At 37.9% G+C, this 26,414-nt stretch overlaps 1 protein-coding gene across 1 annotated transcript in view; it reads right to left on the bottom strand.

The window, feature by feature from the left end:
* Nucleotides 1-22,294, bottom strand: part of LOC137255199 (integrin beta-1-like) — a 39,050-nt gene extending 16,756 nt beyond the window's left edge. The window contains exons 1-10 of the mRNA XM_067792611.1: nt 22,164-22,294; nt 14,204-14,275; nt 7,834-7,937; nt 7,059-7,172; nt 5,795-5,876; nt 4,973-5,104; nt 4,603-4,699; nt 3,631-3,730; nt 3,179-3,265; nt 1,173-1,256 (exon numbers count right to left, since the gene is read on the bottom strand). Of these exons, the coding sequence (XP_067648712.1) occupies nt 1,173-1,256; nt 3,179-3,265; nt 3,631-3,730; nt 4,603-4,699; nt 4,973-5,104; nt 5,795-5,876; nt 7,059-7,172; nt 7,834-7,937; nt 14,204-14,267 (864 nt within the window). The 5' untranslated portion in view covers nt 14,268-14,275; nt 22,164-22,294. The remainder of the gene's footprint in view (nt 1-1,172; nt 1,257-3,178; nt 3,266-3,630; nt 3,731-4,602; nt 4,700-4,972; nt 5,105-5,794; nt 5,877-7,058; nt 7,173-7,833; nt 7,938-14,203; nt 14,276-22,163) is intronic.
* Between the last annotated feature and the right edge of the window lie 4,120 nt (nt 22,295-26,414).

Below are 26,414 nucleotides of genomic sequence, written 5' to 3'. Positions count from 1 at the left end.
TGTTTTTCTTTTCGAACTCTTCTTCCCAAAGAAAAAAAATTGAAGTTCCCCACCCAAACGTCTTATGTTTGTGGGTTGTTTTGTTTGGTAAGAATCTTCTCCCTTGAGCATATCAATAATGGACAGTTCATAGGTCATAATATCGCTTTTGGTGGCAAACTATAGCTACCTCCCTTTTGGTGGGCAAGTTAGATTTACTTGCCCTTGGTTTTAACTTGGGAAAACTATCTTTACACTTAAATCACTTTCATCATAAATAGTATTTGGTTATAAAATCATATTGAAGTCATCATGTGGTGATGGGGTGTCACATTACACTCTTCAGACTAAATGGGAACAAATGAGGCTCCAGAGGAGCCGCAGAGGCTCCACGGACCTTGCCGTCCCCCGCATAATGAAAGCCGGAGTCAGTTGAGAAGATGATCATTCGCCGAGACTGGTTTCTCCAACCAATAGACGACTGAAATCAGGCACATTGTTACGACATGATGCAGAAAGTTGATATCAACAGGTGAATAAACAACCGCCTGTTTGTGGACGTTGAGGCTGCTTTTAGGACAGAGCTATCACAACCACTTCCGCTACTCAAACTCAGAAATGACTGTTAATACATGATTATGATTCAAATAATAATGATAAAAGGCATCATAATCAATAATTTAATCATGACATTTAGTCCTCTTTGACTTTCTAAACTTTTTTTAAGGAAATGAATAAGATAAAAAAATTCTGCCTGAAAAGAGTCGACATTTACTTCCTATAAAACTGAACCGAGACAGTAATTTATGCAAATAAGGGAATTCCAACAGAGGCTCAAAACACTTTGTGTCTTAATTGCTAATTAGGCAACCATACATTGTAAACCCAAATCTCACAAGATATTTCAATTTCATGTTGTGGCTCAAAGCTTTCTCATTCCTCATTACAGATAAAACACATTTCACCCTACAAATGTCCATTTTGGTATGCTAGATGTGAATATTTCTGGTCCTTCTGCAGTCAAAGTCCACAGACAGATGCTGGATGTCATATTAGAAAGAATAAACAGAAGATGTAAAAAGCAAGTTCTGCATAGAGAAATAAAGAAGGCGAAGCAACAGTGATGGAGAAATAAGACAGAGAAAAGAACCACGCAAGGTAACAGTGTAACCATTCATCCACACAAAACAAACCTTCCCATCGCCTGCGTAATGGAAACCTGCGTCTGTCGAGAATAGCAACATTCTACGGGATACCTCTCGCCAGCCTATACTTTCCTTTAATAAGACAGAATGTTGTCAACACTGATGTTGTCATTCAAACGCTTGAACAATCATAAATATACCTCTTAAAATTAAGGTCATGCATGCATTAGGGACTATGACAGTTCCACATGATAATAATTATATCATATTTTTCTTCTTTTTATCTACGTTTTTCCTGCATTTATATCTAAGTACATTTTTTTCTGGTTTGACGCCTATTCCAACCACATAGCATGTAAATACTCAAGTCTGGACCAGAATATTCAGTGAAGGATATTACCATACAATTACTGACTTCTAGACAGGTTGATCCAATGATATATCGACCTTGGATATATGATACATCACAAGGTAGGTACATCATTGGATCAACCGAACTGAATTCGATAAGTGTTTTATTTCATGACAAAATAGTGAATACTAGTACCCATTCTTCTGTGTCATCTGCGATTTTGATACAGATGCCAAATCCCAAATCTGCGATATTGGGAAGAAACGTAATCACCCAATCCTGTTAGTTGTTTTACAAAAAGAATGGGTTACGGAAATTCAATGATCTAACTCGGACCTACATGAGTCAATATAGTACAGAGTCACGATGGGTCGTAATGGTACAAGCACTTTGTGGATCTGGACCCTTATTCTCAGTTTATTGAAACAATTTCTAGTTTTTTTTCCATACAAAACTATTTGCTTGTTCTGGTGGAATACTTTTAAAACACATAGTCTTACACTAAGGCACATCCAAACAACATTTTCTAATAAAAACCAGACGAAGTCAAGGTAAAACTGTGTCTGGCTCACCTGACTAGTCATTTAGATATTCAATTAACACTGTTTGAAATCAAGTTAGTTGGTCATTTTTTTAAAAAAAATCTTGCACACCGCAGTGTATTATATCGAGTATTATACAGACCATTACTCAGCTTATATAAGTGTAAAAAAACTATAAAAGCTACACTTTAATGTCAAACATTCTTAAAAAAAATCAACGCTATGGTATACAATATTCGTAATACAAAAGAAACCAACAAGTATCACATAGTTTTGTGTTTAATAGTTAGTTCTTCTAGTATGCACAATAAACCTGGTGATAACAAAAAAAACCTGTATGGTCTAGCTGACTTAAATTCAGGTCTAGTCTACTTTAAGACCCACTAGTCCACTAGCGTAGCAGTAAAAAGGGTTTATGTCAAACCCTGATACACTCTGACCAGAAGTCAACTGAGTGCAGAAAAAAAGCTGAGGCAAGGAGGAAGGCCACACAGCAAACCAACAAACGCTACAGGGTGATAAATTGCAATGACCAACTGAACAGTGTTAAACAAAGAAACACAATGTTCATCTGTCTATTACTGTGTAGTATAAGGCCAGTGTGTGGTTTAAGAGAAAGTGTGCTATATATAGGCTATACCACAGAGAATAATCTGAAACACAATCTAGTGATTACGTCAGACAAAGTTAACAACATTTGAACATAACTATATATTATTATCATTCGAAGAAATATGTAAGTTTTAGGATAAAATTGATATTTTAAACTCTGAATCATGCTTTATAATGGCATATTTCTGTCAATATTTTGCTTGAAAGTAGTAGCTCCAATTACTATTTGTCATTATTTAACATCATGAACTAACACAATGAATTATTCATAATTAGTCCACAATGGAAATGCCAATCTAATACAGCTGAACCCCTAGTCTTGAACTCCAATACGATAACATTATCTTTAATGAATCTCATTAATCCAGTGACAATTAAGTCTTAAAGAAAGTCTCAATATGCTGTAACAAATTTTCTGCAAACTGCAGATTTAGAGTTATACAACATCCCTTACTAGTAACTACATTATCTTCTATAATTAAAAATGGAAAATGTATTTATTAGGCTGTAATGGTGAAGCAATACAGATCTCACATGACTAAACTTACATCACACGCCACAGCCTGCATGATGGCATCAAAACCTCCCTCTGGGGCATCCAGGTTACCAGAGACATTGGCAGCTCGTACTTGTTGCTGAAAAATAAAAAGTATTTCAAAACATCTCCTTGAGCTATACATCCCCCAAATCATTTTCTTTCAACTTCATGCATTAAAATATTGGTAAATTTTGGCTAAAATATTTTCTTATTAAAATACACCTGATGTAGTTAGGTTTAACTTCCTTTAACCACATTTGAAGGAATTGACAAATGACATGATGAGTGAGCATGATTTTACGCAATATATCACTTCATGGTTTTATCAACATATCACTATGGGTGAGGAGGGTACACCCCCATACCCCTGCTCTGGATCCGTCCCTGCTGTAGACATTTTCAGATCTTGGTTGGACTGCAAGCAGACTCTCCTTGTACACCCCATATCTTCCAAGTACTTACTGCAAAGAGTGTAGTGTCCAGGTCAAGTCGCAACTGGTTCTTAAAGCCATATGGAGATTCACAAGGTTGTCCGTTACGCATACGGCATGGCATGTTTAACCTGAAGAAAAAACAACTTGTTAGTCCTTTGTTTCTTTAGTCTTTGTCTAATACTGGCAAACGCAAGGATAACAACTTCAAATGCAAAACTGAATGGAAAACTAATGGATGTGCATTACATACATTTTTGCTCACCGCATAAATGCATCTACATTCAGAAAAGAGTATAAATATGGTAGAAAAGCCAATCTCATTGATAAGCCAATCTCATAAGTTGACCTTTAAAATCAGTATCAAAATGGTATCAATGACAAAATGATTTTCTATTTTTCATTCACATTAAGCAATACGATGTCCTTTCCTTCCCAGAAAAAAAATGTTTGATAAAAGTGTTACCCGTAGATAAGCTGACAGGTATGCATTCAACCGTATGCTTTCTCTGGTGTTTGTTTAAAATTTGGCTTATCTACAGTAGTATATATAGTAACACAATATACTGAGCTCCATGTGTGTGTTCTTTAACTGATATTTTTATATCCAAATCAAGATGGTCTGAAAATGAAGCTGAATTATGTTGGAAAGATGACATTTGACTAGTTCAAGAAACTACACATCCCCATTTCAAAATGGCAGTCAGACTACTCCTTTGTCACAAGCTTCTCAGGAGTGACAACAAACAGGTGTCAAAGCTGAGTGAAAGCACACTGATACAAAACCTTAAACTAAACTGGATATAGAAAAAGTACAAGTATTGTCGTTAGTAGGTGCCCATATGTATCACCTTCAGTAAGCAAAATACAGATTCAACGAGCAGATGTAAATATTTCATTGCATCCAATAGGGAGTTTGTTTGATGCTGCTTTTTTTCATATAGTGATATTGGTACAAATCCATCTGTCCTATGACTGACACAGGAAGATTAAGTTAACTTACTTTTCTGGGACTGTACTGACATATGGCATGACCACTTTATCCACGAATGAGCCAAAGCCAAGCCGGAAATTCTTTGTGATTTCTGACATTTCATCAGCTGCAAAGAAAGCACAAAGACTAAAGAGATATCATCAAGCAATATCTACTGTCATCCAGCCGTCTGCTTTTTACAGAATTACACCACCAACTTGTGTGAAATATGAGTTGGTCAAACATTATGTGAACAAGATAGGACAAACACACCTTGTTTGGTATCGGTTCCTAGGGGATCCAGTCTGCCTAAATCTGTCTAACAAACAGAGACTTAAACATGAGATTCTGGCATCCGATTCAACTACAACACCGATAGGTTGAGAGTGTGCACACTGACCAATCCGGTTTCCAAGTTCAGCCAGCTTGAGCTTGTCGTCCTCCATGGAGTTGGAGAGGTCCATCAAGTAGTAGAGATCAACAGGATAATTCTTCGCTTGTCGGAAGGTGATTGGGATCCTCATTGGCTTGTCTACAAAGGTCAAGGTCATCCATTAAGAAACCCAAACTTCAACAATACTCCTCCAAGCAAAATATGTAGACTGTGGCTCTATAAACTGATTTTGTGCTGAAGTATGGAAAATCTCATCTATTGGTGCATTCTAATGAAATCAATCAGGTGATAAAATGAAAGACAGTATCCATGGTAATACTGATGCCAAGTTATTAATCACAACTGGGAACCATGCATATGCAAGAATCAGTTTTGTTTTAACACACTTATCGCAGTATTACTGCAACATATCACGGCACAAAAGCAGTGGGGTACAGCCTTCACTTGTCACGCCGAAAACCCAGGTTCGATTCCCACATGGGTACAAAGTGTGAAGCCCATTTCTGGTGTCCCCTGCCATGATATTGATGAAGTATTGCTAAAGTCCCTTAAAACCCAACTCACTCTCTCACTATCGATTGACAATAAAAATGGGCTTCACAAATTGTACTTCCCGTCAAATATTATGCAAATCTTAGGAATACTGAGTCATAATTACAATGACAAGTCAGTAGCTGGTCTACACCACTGCACAGAACATGATATATACTTTACGAAACCTTTGTGTCGCATCGAACCCTGATCTTCAGAAGATAATTCAATTAGACAACCCTACCACCCATACCCTAAAAGTAAAATACACCCAGGTAAGTGAAACATGGGACTTGCTTGGTCTAATATTGAAGCGCACTTCTTGGGGCTGGATCTGTACAGCATCTTCAGGACGAAGACCATCTTGTACACTATTATCCTGAAAACAATTAGAAACATTTTACCTTATCTGGCATATAGCTGCTAGTAGTCTGGCATATACTTGCTGGTTTTGGCATACAAACTACGATAGAATACATCAGGATACTTAAATTGTAGTCATGAGGATATGTTGCCAAAGATTTGTACACAAATGCATTACGTTACAAATCCTGATATATGGGTGGCGATACGATATGTATCACAATACTATTAACTTGAGTTGTAACACCAATTATATAACACCTTAAGATCAAATTCAAAACAAAACCATTTTAAAGTATTTTGTCAAATTCCGCCAGCATTGTTAAATGATCATTTGGCAATGTGATAATAAAGTTTCAAAACAGACTTTGTGAATGTTAAAGCGCTCTGACACAGATCTTGACGCAAGAATTTCTGATAAAACATTTGCTTACGAAGGGAAAATAAGTAAGCATACATTTTGATCATCAAACAAAAGTAAATCTTTTTTCTTCACAGACACTGCGATTTGGCAATCTTCAGAATTAAACATTGATGTATCATCAACCATTTGAAGCATTGTATTGGGTATACAACAAAGCATCGATGTGTATTGATGAACTGTCGGACAACCGGTTGTCAGTCCTAGATAAATCCCTGTTTGGGATACATGGAAGTTTAATATACTTGACAGTAGTTATGCTCAGCATGTAACCTCAGTAATCTTATCTAACAATTCAACAGGACATCAACCCATTTCACTGAACATCAAGAACTCCGTAGTAGACACATTTCTATTTATAAAATTAGATCTGCACTGCTAATTACAATTCATTTGGCGATATCTGACTAATGAAAAACTGAGGTCAAGGTCATAAAGCCAAAGTAACAGAGCAAATGTATTGTGTTGCAACAACACAGAAAAATAATGTATTCTCTTGCATTGCAAACTCATGAATTGGTTAAAGCTCTTCAGATATACAACTTCTTTATCATTAATGTATAACTGATGTAATGTTACTAATGTAATGCATATGTCTTGAACATTTACTGTTGTTCGTCACACCAACTTCTTACTGCCACTTGAGTGGTGACCTCCACTTGAGTGGTGATCTCCACTTGAGTGGTGACCTCCACTTGAGTGGTGACCTCATGAACATGAACACCTATGCATCACTTCAATCTTTAATCCTAATGCACTTCACCAGTGCTGGCTTACCTTCACGGGATGAGTTCCATCGGCTGGGAAGATGATGCTGGAGGGATCACATCCCCCTGGTTCAGCTAGATTTTCAAACTTGTCACATCGTGCACGATTGTCTTTGTCAAAGTTCTGGAAAAAGTTTTACAACTCAGCAAAGGGTTGTTCACTGAAGCATCTATCATATTCACAACATTGTATATTGTATCATCACAGTGTATGAAATAGCATCTGCCCGGCGGTCCAATGCTAGCTTGTTTCATGGCGGGCTCACAATTTTATTTTCCACGAGTAAATATTTGACCATGTCATTAACTAAGGGAAATACATCGAAAAAAATTGACAATTGTGGTAACTAGATGTCTGTATAGTTCATGATCAATCAAACCGTAACTTCCACAGGTCAGCCTACCCTTTTGTCTAACTCTAAAAGTGACTGTCTAGAGAGTGCTTTCAGCCAATGAATTATGTCGCTCTTTTCTGCTTTTCTGATTCAGATGGCAGTGACAATATATGAATCAACAGTGACCACCAAGTTATGATTTTATTAAATTTGCTTTTACACATGTTTAAGTTTACCTCACTAAAGTAATTCATTTAGTAAAGCAATTACTTTATTTTAACACCATAATCTCAATTATTAATACAGGGTTGGTTACATGTTACCAGGGACGGCAACATTTCTTAGGTATCAGCCCTGTGGGCTTTTTGTCTTCTTGTAGGAGTTTCATACACTCATCATCATCATCATCATCATCATCATCATCATCATACACCATCTACATCATCGTACCTCCTCCAAACACCAGCCACATTCAGCTCCAGTGGCTATACAAGCTCCACACGACTTTTGTGCAGAATCACTCAAACAAGGGTTGTTCTGCTGGGACCGGCTGCCTGGAAACAAGAAACCAGGCATTAGAAGGCTGGCAGTGTTTTTCTGACAAAATATTCCCACAGTCAGAGCATAACCACAAAATCTTCATCAGGATTTTTCTAATAATTCAAGGAGATGTGTGCAGTGGTCAACCCTCATCTGAGATAAGAGAAAACCTAAATATGTTTAAGTCTGAGTCTTCGGGTGAAATTCCATGGCGTAAACAGCTCAACTTAACAACTGATTGCCATTTCAAAAGACTCCCTCCAAGTTCTGTAAATACTGAAAATATCAGGAAAGTCACGGAATGTTTGATCTCTACTGCTACTGTAGCTTCATCTTCTAGTATGTCCCAGGGATAATTTGTTTATAGTTTAATGCCACCACGGTCTGGACCAGACAATCAGCTGATTGACAAGACCATGAGCATGATGAACCAGGGAGGAGGAATACGACAACATGTGGCAACCAAATCACCAAGCATGACCAGCAGTTGTAGTTACAGCACTTGATCTTCATGGTGAGGACCTGGGTTTGATTCCAAGCACCATTACAGTGTCCCCTTCCATAATATTGCTGGAATATTGCTAAAAAATGCACAAAACCAAATTCATAATTTATTACGTTCCTTCTCCATTCACAAACTAACTCTACTGGTTCTACATGAATAGATTGATTCTAACTTTAATATATACATGTATATATCTCTAAACATTTTGCTGAGTAACATCACACTAAAAATCCTTCAGTAATCACTTCTTTTACACTGGTATTGTGTCTTCACATAACATGAATAGTTAGGCACTTAGGTGTGAGCCTGCACCTTTCACGTCCCAGGATGCACCATGATCTCATTCATAAACACCAGGAAATATGCCTCACAACACATGGCCAACTCAGCTCAGCGCCTCATTATACAGCACTCATGGGGAGACACCTCTATGACCAATATTGCATAACACCAAGCCTGTATTGCATACCACCCACTATGGTAGAGCCAAACACTGTTCAGATTGTGTTTTCAATACTCTCAGGAGATGAATTATGAGTTAGTGTAATAATGAAGGCTTTGACATGGCACTGGCCTGTATGAACAAGTGTGAAAGCATCCCAGTATAACTTGCTCCATGGTGCATGTGTGATCAAGAATGCCAAAGTTGTCAGTCTCACAGTCCTGGAACCCTACCATTTTCAGTTCCACCCAACCTGACTGCAATGAAAAACTCCTAAAGGACGCAATTTTAGATTTCCTCTGAATTTCCTAACCTCATTCAAGATAGTTTTGGAAATTGGTTGAAATTGCACAAGTGATAACTGCTTCAACTTCAATACCATTTTACAGATTTTCATATTCATGTTGTTATTGCAGATAAGCATAATCCACCTTGCTACTTCAAAGTAATGACTGATATATCATAAGCATAAACTTCCTGAAGTTTTCATAAACTATTCACTCATGACTTTCTAGTAAATGAAGAAAGTTTTCTCAGAATAAAGCGTGTTTCCGCATCCTGATAACTTCGATATGTTTCAAGTGTTTCAGGGACTATAACAAAAGTTACAAAATCGTTTGTGTTCAATTATGAGAAAATGTGATCCATGACTTGGTCACTGCAGCCCATCTTCGATTATTTTCAATGTGAATTGAGTCCTTAATTTCATGGTCTTTATCAACATTTTCATCAACATCCATCCACCCACTCAGTCATCATCCATTCCTCCACCCATCAACTCACCTCCCCATCCATTATCTCACCTATCCATCATCCATCCACCGACCCATCCAACCCCGTTATTCATTCATTCATTCATTCATTCATTCATTCATTCATTCATTCATTCCCAAATCTGTTTAGTGTTATAATGTGGCAGTTTATTGATTCATTAAGCTTGAAGTAATTGCAGCTGTTATGTTACAAGCCAGGCCAATATCATTTTGACCCATATATAACATGCAGGAGTCAATGCAATCACAGAAACAACAGCCGCTAATATTAACTGACGTGTTATTTCCACTCAGATGGGAATACAAAGGGTAATGCACAAATTCTATCATGGCTTTGACCAAGAGATGACACAGGCAATCATATTTTTTATCCGTCTTGTATTTATCCCTTAAAGAAAAACATAATCAATTACTCATTATGCTGAAGACCCAAGTTCAATTCACTTCATAGGTACAATGTGTGAAGTCCATTTCTGGTGTCCTTGCAGTGATCTTGCAGGGATATTGCTAGAAGTGATGTAAAACTAAACTCACTCACTACATGCATATGTCCCATACAACCCCATATCTGAGTGAGTTAGTAAGGTAAGTTAAACGAAATATAATCATGGAATCCAAGTCTACTTTTTACCAATACCCAGTAGAAATTTATCATGGAAAATCTTGTAAAACCAAGAAATACTAAATAACAGTCCTTATCATGATTAGTGTTCTACTTACTTCTGCAGCGAGATGACCCTTCATCATTTATTGTGACTCAACTCTTAATCCATGCTGTGTACGAGGTGAGATATAATTAGATATACGCACAACCCATATAGTTTCCTGACATCTATGTCAGCTGGCGGAAATAGATCAGAATATTTCTGGAAATAGTGTTGAAGAGTAACCACTTTCTTGATTTCACCAACGATTCTCTGTACCAGCTGTAAATTATTTCCTTGTATACTGCTCACAAAAAGTATAGATAACCTAATTACTATCAGTATGCAAGTGAGTATTGTTTTGGGCCACTTTTTGCAATCATGAGTGTTCCAAGTAAACTTGGGATGTCGCGCCAGGTAACCTTTGAGATTGACCAATCAGAGCACAGGTTACCAAATCGCGAAAGTGGACATTTGCACATACCCTTTGAACTTTCACCCATGCAAAGGTTTGTACCCACACAATTCTGAATGCTATTTTCCCTACGATCACTTCGGGGTGATGCACATGGAGCATGCTACAACAGTGAATGAAGAGTCGCTGAAAATCGTGTTTTTGGCAATACTGAAAGATGTCAGCTTGCGGAAATATTAGCTAATGGTAACCATATCAACAGAAACCAGAAAGCGTATATACTGCAGGTCAAATATCATTACTAAATACGGATTTTCGTTTGTTGAGAGATCAATGTCAGTGACCAGTGTATTTTGTCAGTCCCACCAAACCCTAAACAGCAGACCTTGTCTGATTGGTTAAATCTGTTTAGCCGTCTCGCATTTGATTGGACAGTCATAGGTCGCCCAAATGTTCCCTGACGCGACCTCTTACTAGGTCTTGTTAGACCCAATGTAGGCGTGTAACAAATAACACTGGGGATAAGTTTACTTAGACTGCAATCGTGCGTGAATGTGTGAACATATATCAAATTTAATGGTTAGTTTACTTTATTCGAGGGTGTTATACTAATACAACAAAATTCTAATCAATCAAAAATATGTTTATCGCAATTGACAATTATTTTTCATCCTTCTTTTGATTAATTTTTGACTATTTCCTATCATCAGAACACAACTACATGGAAGTATCTACTATTTAACACCACACTTTAGCAGATGTATATGAGAGCAGCCGGAGCGGTAATCTTGTCAGGATTAGACAATCCATACAGTTCTTAGAACATCCACTAAAATCAAAGATATGATTATTGCTGAAGTTTTCAATCCTTATATATCTGTTTAGGTTATATATAATATAGGTATCTCAATTGTTCTGCCAAGAATCCACTATCAAATTTGTAAATACAGGACATAAAATGGTCAATCTTCTAGTATTAATAAGAGTTTCAAGAAGATGATCAAGTATAACAGCAAAAACAAATTTTCTTTACATTGACATTCAGCTGCATTCTTCTCTTAGCTTTAACAGCCACTGTACCAAAATAACTCCACAGCTGACAAGTCTGTGATCTGCAGCAGGGTCAGCTAGACTGTCAGTGTGAGGAGCCAATAATCGTGTTACCGCAGGCCCTGATTATACTGACATGATTAACACTGCTATCTTCCTTCATCGTGTTAACCTAAAACATAGACAACTAATGCGATTACGCCTAGAAATTGATCAGTTGCCATGGCAACAATTACACAACTAACTATGATTGTCGTGGTACTGTGGATTGAATAGTTTCTAATAATGTGCTCCAGAATTCAACAAGAATATTCATGACAGACTCAAAGTATTTTTCCAACAACTTTATCGGTGTATTTAACAATGTATCGGTAAAATGTTTCTGATCATGGAATCATTACATATGGGTTTGCTGACGACTAACTCTAATCCAGTGATTGACTTTAGAAGCAATCATTACCAAGAAAGGGTTTCTAAGTGAAAGCAGCACAAAGCATTTCAGGGCTAGTTTTTGTGCTTTGTTACTGGCACTGGTGCAACTCAATATTACAAACTGCATCCTAGTTGCTAGTCTAACGTGCACCAAGTGCAATCAAATTTATGAGTGGATAAACTTCAGAATAAAACATCTAAATAATTCAGAAGCATATTTGTCTCATTAACATATTGCATGTAAGAGCAGTGCAAATGGAATTAGTCTGGTGCAACCAGGTTTTTATCTGAGGTTGCAAATGGTGCAAGTAGGTTAATATCTCTTCTGCTTCAAACCCTGCTTCTTTTTCAATCAGACCATTCAAGAATAATCACAACCATATTCTATCTGGGCCTTTTAGAATAGCACATACAAAGCTGTACTGAACTAGTGTCTTTCCAAATGGTCCACTCAGAATATATTTTCAGGAAATGACCTTGAGGATGACCATGACCTTTTACATGTCCAAATAACATCCCAAAGAGCACTCAAGGCAACAAAATACAATCAATTCAATGAATACTATACACCTGAAATGGCCAAGTACCATAAGATCTCAAAAACAAAGTGTGACAGAGATGGCAAAATTCTGACAAAATCTTAATGCAACCATATCTGCAGTTACATCATATACACCAAGATGCTTAATATGTTGTTTAAAAATTAACACTAAATTTAATACTCTGCCACTATATAGCTAGTGCTGCATTAAACAACACACAAACAGAATAAGATTCCAAAGAACAAATCTGACTAGGTCAGAAGGCACCTCAAAAGTTACCCAGAAACTCTGCAAATGAGCATTCATCCGATTCGTCCACACAATTTTACAATTAACAGGTCAATCGTTATGGTGATGGCACTCCCCACAGTCAGAGATGAAGATGATACTCTTCATATTCTCCTCCCTGGAGTGACATACGACTCCATAGCGCCCCATCAAACTTGACATGCATTACTTAAGTTAATAACAGGCTTGAGACCCCTGGAGAGAACCATGCATTATTAACACTGGATCCCCATCTGGTGCCATTTGACTCTATCTTCCTGCAACATTGTGCAAGCTAACATATCATACGTGTAATACCATTATCTTCAAATGATGCATTTATGGAGGAAGACAATGGAATGGCTACCTAAACTAACAGGATTACAACTCAAGTCTGAATTCAATACCTGCTACCATGGTAACATTCATCGCACAAGACGTATCATTCAGGACAACTTTAAATAAATCAGGATATGCATCATATCTTCAGTGTATTGTGAAATGCCTCATATCTTCAGTGTATTGTGATATCACCATATCTTCAGTAATCAGGATGTGTCTCATACCTTCAGTGTATTGTGATATGCATTATATCTTCAGTATATCACTATTATCAGGATGCACATCATATCAGTGTATTGTGATATTGTTCATATCTTCAGTGTATCAATTACAGATACACATTGTATCTTTAGTGTACCCTGAAATGCATCATTTCTTCAGTGTATTTTTGTATGCATCATATATATTCATTTACAGTATTCAAAATTTAGATCAGTCCTTAGCCCTGATGCCAACTGAAAACCACTCAGCCCCACAGTTTTTGTTTTCTGCAGGTTTTTATGGCCGGCAGCTTTCTGATTCCCAATAAAGGACATATTCATGGTTGAACATTCTGATTCAGACTATTTACTAGACGTGGATCTTGACATGGATGAGGATTTTATAGTAAACTAGTCAGTCACCAGAGTTAAATTAAACTCTCTAAATCGTTTGTTAGTCATCACACTTTTTATTTGTTGGGAATTACTTATATTGTAGATAAAATATAGGGCCTTCACATTGAGATCAGGGCCTACAACTTTTAATGGCTCTGGGTCATCAAAGCCTTCAGCTTTTCAGGCTTACGGGCAATCACTGTTTAAACAGAAAAAATGAGTCATGGTATCAGATCTTAAAAGATTGCTTAAAGCTTTTCCATATGACTTACTTTGTGCTGCAGCAACGGTAAGGCAGACAAGAAGGAACACACTGACTGTTGTCACCCTTGGCATCCTCAGCTCTGAAACAACAAGCAGATTCAGAAACTGGCCACGAAAACAGAACCATGAAGACATAGATATAGATACCTGCATTATCACATGAGAATCACATAAGGAATGATGACAATACATGGATAAGCAACATCTTTATCACACTGAAAGCAGCATTTCAGTGTAGGTTCTAACACAATTATCAAGTGTTAGCGTGAGTCTTTCACTCTGCTTCTGGCAATATTCCAGCAATATCATGGTGGGGGACTCAAGAAATGGCCTTCACATACTGTACCCATTTGGGGAATTGAACCTGAGTCTTCAGTGTGACAAGCGAACACTCTATCCACTGGGCTACCCCATTGTCTACACTGAAACATTGCTCTCACTGTCATAGAGAAGTTGCTCAGCCATACATTGCCATTCTTCCTTACTGATTCAACTTGTTAATCTCTCTCAAGTTACAGACTCAAACCCTGTTAGTCTAAGAGTAGTAAAAATGTCAGGGACTAGTTGTTTCCTACCTAAATCCAGCTAGTTTACATGGACCCCACTTAATATGAACACCTCACAAATCAGACTGGACAGACGAAGCCAACTTACTGGCAATATAAATCAAACTTTCACAGTTTCAGCAACAAATGCCTCTGAAAAGTGAACTCATATCCATCATGGTGGAGACACGTTGAGAGCCAAATGTTGGCTAACAGCGCTGTTGTTGCTGTTTGGTAATCTCTTTGTTATCGTTTATGACTAAAGGTCAGGACAATTATTTTGTTATACACTGAAGAATGCCACCCTCCACATGCAGCCGTTCATTTCATGTGTCAATATATTTCAAACACATACACAAACGTAACTTCTAAACCAGAATGTACATGAGATTCATATTTATATAAATAAACGCAAAATTTATCTGTGGTCACATGGTATTAGCACAAGTTTACTGTCACATACACAGACATGTTTGTATCTTAAAATAGTTATGATGAAACAGTGCATAGCTTAAACATTTTGAAGGTCAGTGTAAATATTAGAGATACTTTCATGAAAATTGTTGCCAATTGTTTGCATGACAAATTTACACATACCACAAATCTGCATTTGAGTAAATACACTTTGTATAACCGCCACACATAGCAAAAATGAGCCCCAGGGTAATCTTTATCCATTTTCAAAACCACTGAGATGAATCTTCACAACATTCCTAACCTTTGTAATGTCAGTTCCAAGGTACCTAACCTTGGTTCGAGCCAATGGTAGTTCTATAATTATTGAGATGCCACACAAAATCACATCATAAAAGTAAACCACATTTCTTAAGAGGTGCTAGTTTTACAAAATCATATTGCACCTCCAATTCTTTCCAACAGACTTACCTGGACAAATGCTTAGTATATATATATATAATTTTGATAGCGCTAAATAATTGCATTCAAATCAAAAAGGAGCCCTAATGAGCTCGAAGATCTGGGGAAATCTAGACTTGCTTCATTTAGGTTTAGCTTTGCAGGGAGGGCTGGGCAGTAGGGACAATAATGTGCCATTGTGGTTCAGGACTATGTATGTGAGCTGGACTTACAGTTTCTCTGCATCTCCTGTAAAGGCAATATTTATATTTCTGTTTATTATCTCACTAAGGTTCCTTTTCAAATTGACAAATGTTTAGTCTCTGAATGTATATGATTAATATTGTAACAAACAAATCCTTTCAAATTTCAAAGGAAACCCTAGGGAGAGCAGAGATACAGTCCTAGAAAATCTACACTTGCTACATTTAGGGTGGTCTGTCCTACAGACCCTGAAGTATATATATCCAAGAAAGCCCATGCAAGTCTAGAAACTGTGGCAAGTCTAGATTTCCATAGCTTCAGGATGAAAATGAAGAAAATCTCAGGACTCTATTTTATTATATTATTATTTTTTCACTATGAATGTTTTTTCAGTAAAATATGTTAATTTCAGAGACTAGCTGTTAGTCTACATTTAGGGCTTTAGCACTGCAGAAAGAGCTGGTCAACAGGGAATTTAGTGTTGTTTAGGAACTATGAGACTAAGTCTTTGCCTGCTCAGGCAGATTTATTACCCATGTAACTACCATGTTTACAAGTTTGCAGGAACAAAACTTCACAACTCACTCTAAATGATAATTTCCAGCATCACTGCTCCAGAATATTTTGAGTATTTACTGAAAATGAATGATTCACCCTGCGTATTCATATGTTCCGTTAGGCATTCAATACACTTTGCCTCCTTGCCTCCTATCTGCTGGGAATTTGTTATGAATAGGTTATAGAGTCTTGTATCATGAGCCTCCTCTCAGTACAATACTTCATTGTCGTAAAACTACACTAGTCGCATTTAGATCCCGTTTGTTCAAGCTTGTACAGAAACTCCCAAACCGTTGCAAATCTACATATGCCGGCAGATCATAATATACTTGAAGAATAACCGCACATTGTGTTTTTCATATTCAGTGGAAGCTGTCAAAACCGGCATCTGACCAATGCGGCAAGATGTCAACACCAGCATATAATCTCAGTCCTGTCCGTGGCATGTAAATTTATCATCAGCTGTATATTCTGGCATGTTGTCTAAACTGGATTATTTCTTCAGCCCTGATGAGCGCCGGTTTAGACAGCTTCTACTGTAATTGTATGTAAATTTATCAAAGTAGGGACCCATGAACATCTAGGTTAGAACTGGTCTTCAACAACCCATGCTTGTCATGAGAGGCGACTAATGTTATTGGGTGGTCAGACTATGACATGTCATAGTATCCCACTTGAGTAGATAGATGCTCATGCTGTTGATCATTGGACTGTCTGGTCCTGACTCACTTATTTAGAGACTGCCTCCATATAACTGGAATGTTGCTGAATGTGGCATTTAACAACAAACCAATCAATTAAGTAGGACCATATTATGAAGTACAGAAATTTTCTGCAGACAGTAATGCATGCTTTTTCTCTTGCATCTGATTTCAATTTTTAATCATTTACGTTGAGTATTTACCAAGCAGTATATCAAAAATGACTACTTCAGGACTCTTCCACAATGTTACTAAGCTGGGCAGCTGGCTGTCATACAGGTTTGCAGATACCAGCCCCGTCAGCTGAAGATACCAGGTCAGAAGGAGGGGGGGAGTCTATACCCCTGACCTACAGCCACTACACTCCTACCGGACAGGTGTAAACAATCTACAGCTCGTTAAAAGGAGGTGTCAAAAGCTTCCTGCACAATTTATCATTATATACAAACAGAATGGTAACCTGTCATCAGATTACAATGCATACTTTACGGCAGCGTTAGAGACTCATATTTGACCATGGCCAGGATAGGTGTGGGAGGGGTCTACAAAACTGCTGGTACTTTGGCTTGTGGCCAGCAGAAATGGAAAAATGCTGGTGATATTTAAAGGTCAGTAAATGGTTGTCATGGTATCCCTGTCCACTCTCACATAGATTGTATATATACACATACCTGTAGTTAGTGTTGGGAATTGGAAACTAGATTCACTATTGATTATCGTAGGGTTTGTGATGAACGATTCTTGATATAATTGAAATATACACGTTTTTAATGTAATCACCAGTCTTACAGGTTTTTCCATAGTTTTTGTAATTAATGTTTCTTATAGCTAATACTGTTATGCACTGAAATGCATGCATGCAAGAAAGGTACTACAATTGTAATTAACCAACAAAAGTGCTTCAGACTTAGAATATGCATAGCTTTACACTGTTGAGCAAATGCTTGTTCGTAAATCATGAATATTTGTCAAATTAAATGGTTAGCTTATATCATCCAAGTGTGTTACAATATTTTGATTAATGAAAAAAGTGTTTTTTTTCAATCAATAATCATTTTTCATCCTTCTTTCCATCGATTTATTATTATTTTTGATAATCGAAACACCCCTACCACATAAGTGACTACAGCATGAGTGAGTGAGTGACTGAGTGTGTGACCTTAGTATGATTTTAAGCCGCTTTTAGCAATATTCCATCTATGTCAGGAGAGGAGGACACCAGGAATGGGCTTCACACATTGTACCCATATGGGGAATTGAACCCAGGTCTTCGGTGTGATAAGCTAATGGTTAACTGCAAGGCTACTCACGACCTGACATCAAATATTGATCACAATCACACTAAATGGATGACCAGCTGCCACTTAAACACTACAAACTTCAACTTCAAGGATGGATAACAAGGTTAAGGATGAACAACTTCTTTATTACAGAGAAAGGAGAGTTTCAATGTAGTTTCCAACACTATTTTTGACAATTAAAGGATCAGAATCACGAGGGCCTTCTTCACATTCAACATAACATGTACTACTTGCTGGCCTACATACGTAATGAGTGAGTTCACATTTGTAACACTTTTAGCAATATTCCAGCAGCATCACGATAGGGGGAATCAGAAATGGACTTCATGCATTGTACCCATGTGGAGAATCGAACTTGTGTCTCCATGTTTAACATGTTTAAGTCCAAACCCTTCAAAAACATACTCCATGAACCAGTGGTGTAACAAAACCCTAGCATACAAATATAATGAAACACTGTGATTTTGCGCATGGCAATATAATATTTTATAAGACTACCCACTAATTAAAGAATAAGTGAGCAACTTCAGTGTCAACTTTCAGAGACTTACCATTTTATAATAGCCTAGCTTGGGAATTACCAGGGCTACGCAATCATGCCTGCCAGCAAACACTGAACCGGACTGTATAACACTACATCCTATTTTCAGATGATGAACAGGATGAGCCAAACTTAACCTTTCATCATGATAATAGCACTTAGCTAAGCTGCTTACCAGCAACTAACTCAGTAAGGAACTTGTAGAAGAAATTCAACATAGAATTTCTTGTGGAATTTTTTTAATAAGAAACATATTATAATTAACATTGGAAAGTCAACTAGACACTGGTACAGCCTAACATACAAATTTGCTTGTCCATCAGGAAAAAAACACAGGACTAGGACGTCGGACAATGGGTTATTCCCACCCCTGTTATATATATATTCCCACCCCTGTTATATATATATTTCCTCCCCTGTTATATATATATGCTCATTTCGGCACATCATGATAAAAAGCATCAAGGCAAAAAGAATGATACTGATAAGGTAAAACACCTCATCACCTTTTCAAATCCCTGCTTGTTCTAACACACACTCACCAAGGTGATCATACCATTCTGTGTGCAAACTGTTTTTGATACCAATTCATGAATGTCTACCAGTTTCCTTCTTGAATATATATCTAATACCACAAACAATTTGTACTTATGGGACGTATCTGTGTCTTTACTACCACCTTACTCATGAATAAAAGCATTATTGTCCATGAAGCCTGACGGTCCATTCGGTGCAGATGTCGGCCAGTAATGTCAGCTGAGGATTACAGCCGCTCTAGTAGCTCCTTATCTGTCCTCCTTGTAATGATACACAAACAATAGCATCACAATAGATGGCGCCTCATGTGTTCAGCCGACACAATTATACCCCTAGATCTCCATATAACAACACCCATATTTTCCAAGCAGTTGACATATTTTCTAATTAAAACTGGCCTTCTAGGTCACAAATAATCCAACATTAACTGCTTGTACCAATATAATTTTTCAAACTAGTTTTTTAATATATACATTAAAACACTACAACACATATTACCTGACCACCTCATACTTCTGTTTCTCCTACCTAGGGGCGGTGGTGTAGATCTGTGATATAAGCAATGGCTCATCACGGTGAAGATCCAGGTTTGATTCCCCACATGGGTACAATGTGTAAAGGCCATTTCTGGTGTCCCCAACCATGATGTTGATGGAATATTGCAAAAAGCAGCATAATTCCATACTCACTCACTCACTCATTCCTCTACAAAAATTAACAGTCATCAAATACTACCTGGAACCGTCATCACTGCATTCTTCGTTGTCTTTGTCACACTACGAAGTTGCAGGCAGGTGAACAAGCATGCATTTCAAAGGGTAACTTGCTATGAGTATGACTGTTGCTATTTCCGATCCTCCCATCCCAACAGTAAACAAAATGTTATACAGCACAATAACTTATTAATTCATTTAGTGTATACCATGTATCATCTAACTCAGTATATGTGCAGGGATTTGGAAAGGCAGGGGCCATTTTGCACATAAGAATGAAAAATGGCCCATTAAAATTTGGAAGTTTACGATTGATACAAGGGCAGTGGACCATTCTAGATTCAGAAAATGGCTAATAATCCTGAAAATGGCCCATTGTCAAAGTTCTCTTTCCCAATCCCTGTATGTGTGTGCTTGTGTACACTCTTCCACATCAATGACCTCTATAATTAGCAGAACAGATATTGTATGAACCAGGTACAGATATAATTGTGTATGAGCGCTGGTGGAACAGTCTCCCTAACGGAGGGGAGAAAGCTAGTAATTAAAAACCACTCGACTGGAACGGGTTGTATATTCACTATTAGACAAGTAGTCAAACTGGGAGTAGTCATAATGTGAATGAACCATATCAAAGGGTGATTTGTTATAACTGTTGCTATTTCCGATCCTACCATCCCAACAGCAAGGTGAGTTTTCCTGATGATTGTGTGTGTAATGAAATGGAATGTCTGTGAACCTGTCACAATTGCAGTTTGATTTAGGAACAATCCTCCCTGAACAAAACCACATGCATAATCCTTAACAGCGAACCTTCCCTTTTCTACCTGAGTAAACAAATAACGACTTAGAGTAGCTAAAGCTCACACCTGTGCTTAGTCATGGATGAACAAACACAGACTTATGATTGGTTGGTGTGACACACTTGTTTATGAATCATGTTTTCTCAAGTTTCATAATCAACACATTAACTCCACCAAAACGTGAAAGATAAACATGTTGAAAAAATAAGTCATAAAACTCTTGCAATAAAATTACTTTACAATGTCACAGGGCATCATTTCTTATAACAAAGTTTCACAAGTTACATCATGAGGTATTGTCAGGTAATGTAAAGTGCTGAATTCTATAGATAGACCACTAACTGTTGACATATACAAAGTGAAGTCAAAATGAGTAGTCTGCCACAACAAAAAACACATGATGCATATATGCTTTGTTATAAAATCTCTATAAAACATATTTTGAGGCTATGCAAAATAAAAGACATAATGTCTGTATTTAACCTTATCCAAAAAAATGAAACAGGACATAGTACAAATTTAGACATGTATTGTCTCACAAAATATCATTCACCGTATTGACTGAAACTAAATTCAAACATTAAAGGAATAAGAACTACCCAATATTCTATGAAAGACCAATCTCGGCCTTCATTACTAACACCCTCAGGTGAGGAGAGTTCAGTGCCCGTTTCCGGTACTTCTCGATTGCCTGTCAAATGTGATTATCAACACAATACACGAGCACCGGTCTCAGTCTCACTCTCAGCTGTTGATTTCGATCAACCACCTAAACAATCAAGAATCTTTTCACTTCTTTTTGTGATGGAAACTGCAGGTCTAGTCTAACTCCATTACTTAACCGAGAATCCAACGGAAACAGATCTAAGCAAAATTGCATGTGGCTTTTAAATAAACTTCTCCATCATCGAATATTTTCATTTGTCATATTTTTTGTGCCGGCCAAACTAATTCAAAGCTCATCTTCATAATTTAAAACCATAACAAAACTCATGAATTTGTAAGATTTGGTCGCCACCAATGCATGAATGGATAATGATTTGGATATCGGCCTGATTATTCGACTTTGCCAACGCCAAGTCACAGAATCCGAACCCAGTTGGGATGGAGCCGAAGTCTGTCAGAAATCAGTTATTTCCCTAATGGAACCTAATCGTGTACAGCTCACTTCGTCCTCATATTCCAACAAGAAAACTTCAAACATTCTTACCTATAAAGAAGCTCTTCTGCGGTAATCCTCGTGTTATCAACAAAGCTTCGAACAAAGTTATAGGATGGCGATTTCAATGATTCAACGGAGACCAAGCCCAACAGTGACTAAATATGGCGAGCGCACTAACTGATGACGTCACAGGAAACGGGGGAATTCTCTCCTGCTGCATGGTGCGCGAAATTCAACAGGAGGGGATTCCCTTGAGGAAATGCAACAGAGCGTAACGGGGAATCCCATGAAACGTTGCTGCAGAGACCATATGATATTATATGGTCTCTAATTTCGGACTGTTCACACGGAGCTGAATGTAATGTGTCATTTAAAGTGTCCAACCCTTGATGTTACACAGAACAGGATTTTACTCTAATATATATAAGACGAATATATGTGTTATAATTTAAAGAGATTTCTGGGAACAGGAATTATGAGATCCGATTATTATTATTTAAAGTATTACCAATCGTCATTGTTAGAAAAAAGAAGCACGTCAGCACAACAGACGTACACCACTGATATTCTCTGTTGTAATGTAACCTAATTGTGACCGTGTAAACCATGGTTGAAGCGATAACGCAACGATCTAACAATGAAGCATTGTGACGTCAGGAGCTCTATCCGACCATTCAGGTTAGAGAATAGCTGAATGCACAGGTCCAAAGTTATGAAAATTAGCACGATTTTGTTGTTTTAAGTTCAAAGTGCATGCATGTTTGCCAGTTCATGCACTGTACGTACCCATGTAAGCGCCGAAATAAACTTTTCTTAACGGAGGGGTCACCACTATCAACGTTGATCGAGTGTTACATAAATACTTCGATGCTCGAACGTATAAAACCTGCATCACCTCGGGCTTTCCTTCCAAACGCACTCACTCACTCACTCACTCACTCACTCACTCACTCACTCACTCACCTGAGGAAATCTAGACTTGCCATACATTCTAGATTTGCACTCACTCACTCACTTCATAAATTAACACCACCAAGATCCCATTTTCCATGTCTATGAGCTGACTGACATTATGCGCGACATTGCACTTATCACCGTAAAGAAGGAATGACCGTGTGTGAGTGTGAATATATATATATATATATATATATATATATATATATATATATATATATATATATATATATATATATATATATATATATATATATATATATATATATATATCCATGTGTAGGCGGCTATACGGAAGGATGGTTACATGATGATAACATTATTGAAACCGGAATTGATTCATGATATAAACAGACGTGGTGTGGTTCGCATTATGAGATTTTTATTACTGACAAATCATTTAAAATCCAAAAGTGTGGCCCTTGGTATTATCAGTATAGATGCAGCTACTTCTCACAAGATGTCACGCCCGTTACACAGGTTCGATTCCCTTACTACGGTACAGCGCGCGAAACCCATTTATTTCTAGTGTCCACCGCCTTGATACTGCTGAAATATTGCTAAATGCGGCGAGAAACGAAACTAAACCCACTCACTGTTAGCAGTCAGGACCGAATGGTGTTGTTCGATGCATATCATTACATGGGTGAAACATTTACTGATATTATTGAAGAATTATGACGAATGGTTGAAACAAACGAACTTATACCAGAAAGTCAAACTGGATCAAGATATCTTTGTAAATCCAAGGGTAGTTTATGCTGAAAGGCCTTAGATCCTGTGGACAGGAACAGAATGTTGACTCTATTACTGCAAAAAGGATGCCATGGAAAACTCAGTAATTGTCCTAAGAGCCTGTATTCATCTGTCAATGCGTGTGTGAAGATGCAAGGAAACGCAGCTGAAATATTCTCAACATCTGCAGGGGTTAGACAAGGCTACATTCTCAGCCCAGTGTTATCTATATTATACATATATGAACTTGTAATGGCCATGTATAGATCACGTATACATGTATTTGTAACATTCGTCACCCAGGATATTGAAGATTTGATGTTTTTTTTTGCGGATGACGTTGTGTTATTTTTCGTTTACTACAATCACCTTAAAGAGACAGCTTAACATACTGGAATCCTACTGCTCTGAATCAGGACTACAACTGAATTTTATTAAACCCAAGATTATAGTTTTTAGAAATGGTGGAAAACTACCACAGAATGAAAAATGGACTGCCTATCGAAACGGTCACCTATTACAAATACCTTGGACTTGTCTTCTCATCACGACTGGTATGGACAAAAGCATGTGACACTCTAGCACAGCAAGCTAGTAAGACATGCCTCACAATATATAGATTCACACAGAAAATATGGAAATAACATTTTCAACTGCACGTACGATATTCGACTAAAGTTTTACCAATACTCATCTTTGGAGCAGAATTGTGGGGTTGCAAGTACTCAGCTTCAACTGAAAATGTTTAGACAAACTACTTTGAACACCTTCTCAAAGTTGGAAAATTTGCTTCAGACAAGGTAATTCTTACTGACACTGGAAGACGTTTGATATTTGTATCAACATAAGTAAAGGCCATCAAGTACTGGATGAAAGATCTACGAATGACAACCGATCTCCACGCACACAAGTGTTATCGAATGCGTATATCTCTCGATGATATAGGAGAAAGAAACTGGACTTGTGATATTATATACTTCTGAATATTGTTCAAGATAGGATTTTCACATGTGTGGATCGCAGAGGATGTCGAAGGTGTAAATATTTTCTTATCATACGAGAGTCATGTATTTTTGTTTGTGATAAGTATAGTTCAGCCAGAACTCTACATTCACAGACGCTACAACCAGTCTACAGAGGCCAACTAACCATTCGAGCAATTATCATGTCGGAAAACAGTAATGTACAGCATCTAACAGCTATCTCAATGAAATATTCAAACACACAGCCACTGACACAAGTCACTATCTCGGTATGTCGGACATGTGTCTTTGTCAAATAGGTAATAAGGCGAGTGAGTTCGGTTTTACGCAGCTTTTATCAATGTTCCAGTAATATCAAGGCGGAAAACACCAGAAATAGGCTTCACACATTGTACCCACATGGGGAATCTAAGACGTCACACATTGTACCCACATGGGGAATCTAAGGCTTCACACATTGCAACCACATGGGGAATCTAAGGCTTCACACATTGTACCCACATGGGGGTCTAAGGCTTCACACATTATAACCACACTGGGAATCTAAGGCTTCACACATTGTACCCACATGGGGGTCTAAGGCTTCACACATTATAACCACACTGGGAATCTAAGGCTTCACACATTGTACCCACATGGGGGTCTAAGGCTTCACACATTATAACCACATTGGGAATCTAAGGCTTCACACATTGTACCCACATGGGGAATCTAAGGCTTCACACATTGTACCCACATGGGGAATCTAAGGCTTCACACATTGTACCCACATGGGGAATCTAAGGCTTCACACATTGTACCCATATGGGGAATCTAAGGCTTCACACATTGTACCCACATGGGGAATCTAAGACTTCACAATATTGTACCCACATGGGGAATCTAAGACTTCACAATATTGTACCCACATGGGGAATCTAAGGCTTCACACATTGTTACCACATTGGGAATCTAAGGCTTCACACATTGTACCCATATGAGGAATCTAAGGCTTCACACATTGTACCCACATGGGGAATCTTAGGCTTCACACATTGTAACCATATGGGTAATCTAACCCGGATCTTCGGCGTGACTAGCGACCGCTTTAATCACTAGACCATCCCTGGTAATGGGAAGCAACAGTGCAGTGGTAAGGCGTCTGCCTATCATACTAGAGGTCCGGATTCGATCTCGGGGTGCCTAGGTTCGGGTCCCGAGGTGACCCGTTTGCATAATATCCTTGGATAGGATACTTTGATGCCTAAGTGGTGTGTCTGTTCTGCTGGTTATCTCGACACAGCTCCACACAACACCAAGAACAACACAGGAACGTCTACCATCTTTGTTGCTTCTCATCAGCTATCTGATCAATGTCTCCCACATGTCTCACTAGCAGTTAATTTTACTTGGTCTGGCATTGTCGGCCGAATTATGCACACAAAGGTCTGTACTGTTGACAGGTACAGGCTTAAATGCACTGCATGTCGAGACAATGCGCCTCTCCTCTCCCTAGCGAAGTAAAAGTAACACAGTCCAAGAAACGAGCCAGTTGTAAGCTGGTGGACTTCGTGCGACGCCTATGGGTGGTGGGTTAGCCATATGGTTAAGGCGCTCGCTCGTCACGCCAAAGACCAAGGTTCGATTT

The sequence above is a fragment of the Haliotis asinina genome, chromosome 11 (assembly GCF_037392515.1).
Source record: "Haliotis asinina isolate JCU_RB_2024 chromosome 11, JCU_Hal_asi_v2, whole genome shotgun sequence".
NCBI classification, from domain to species: Eukaryota; Metazoa; Mollusca; class Gastropoda; order Lepetellida; family Haliotidae; genus Haliotis; species Haliotis asinina.
This window is presented reverse-complemented; position numbering and strand designations above follow the sequence as displayed.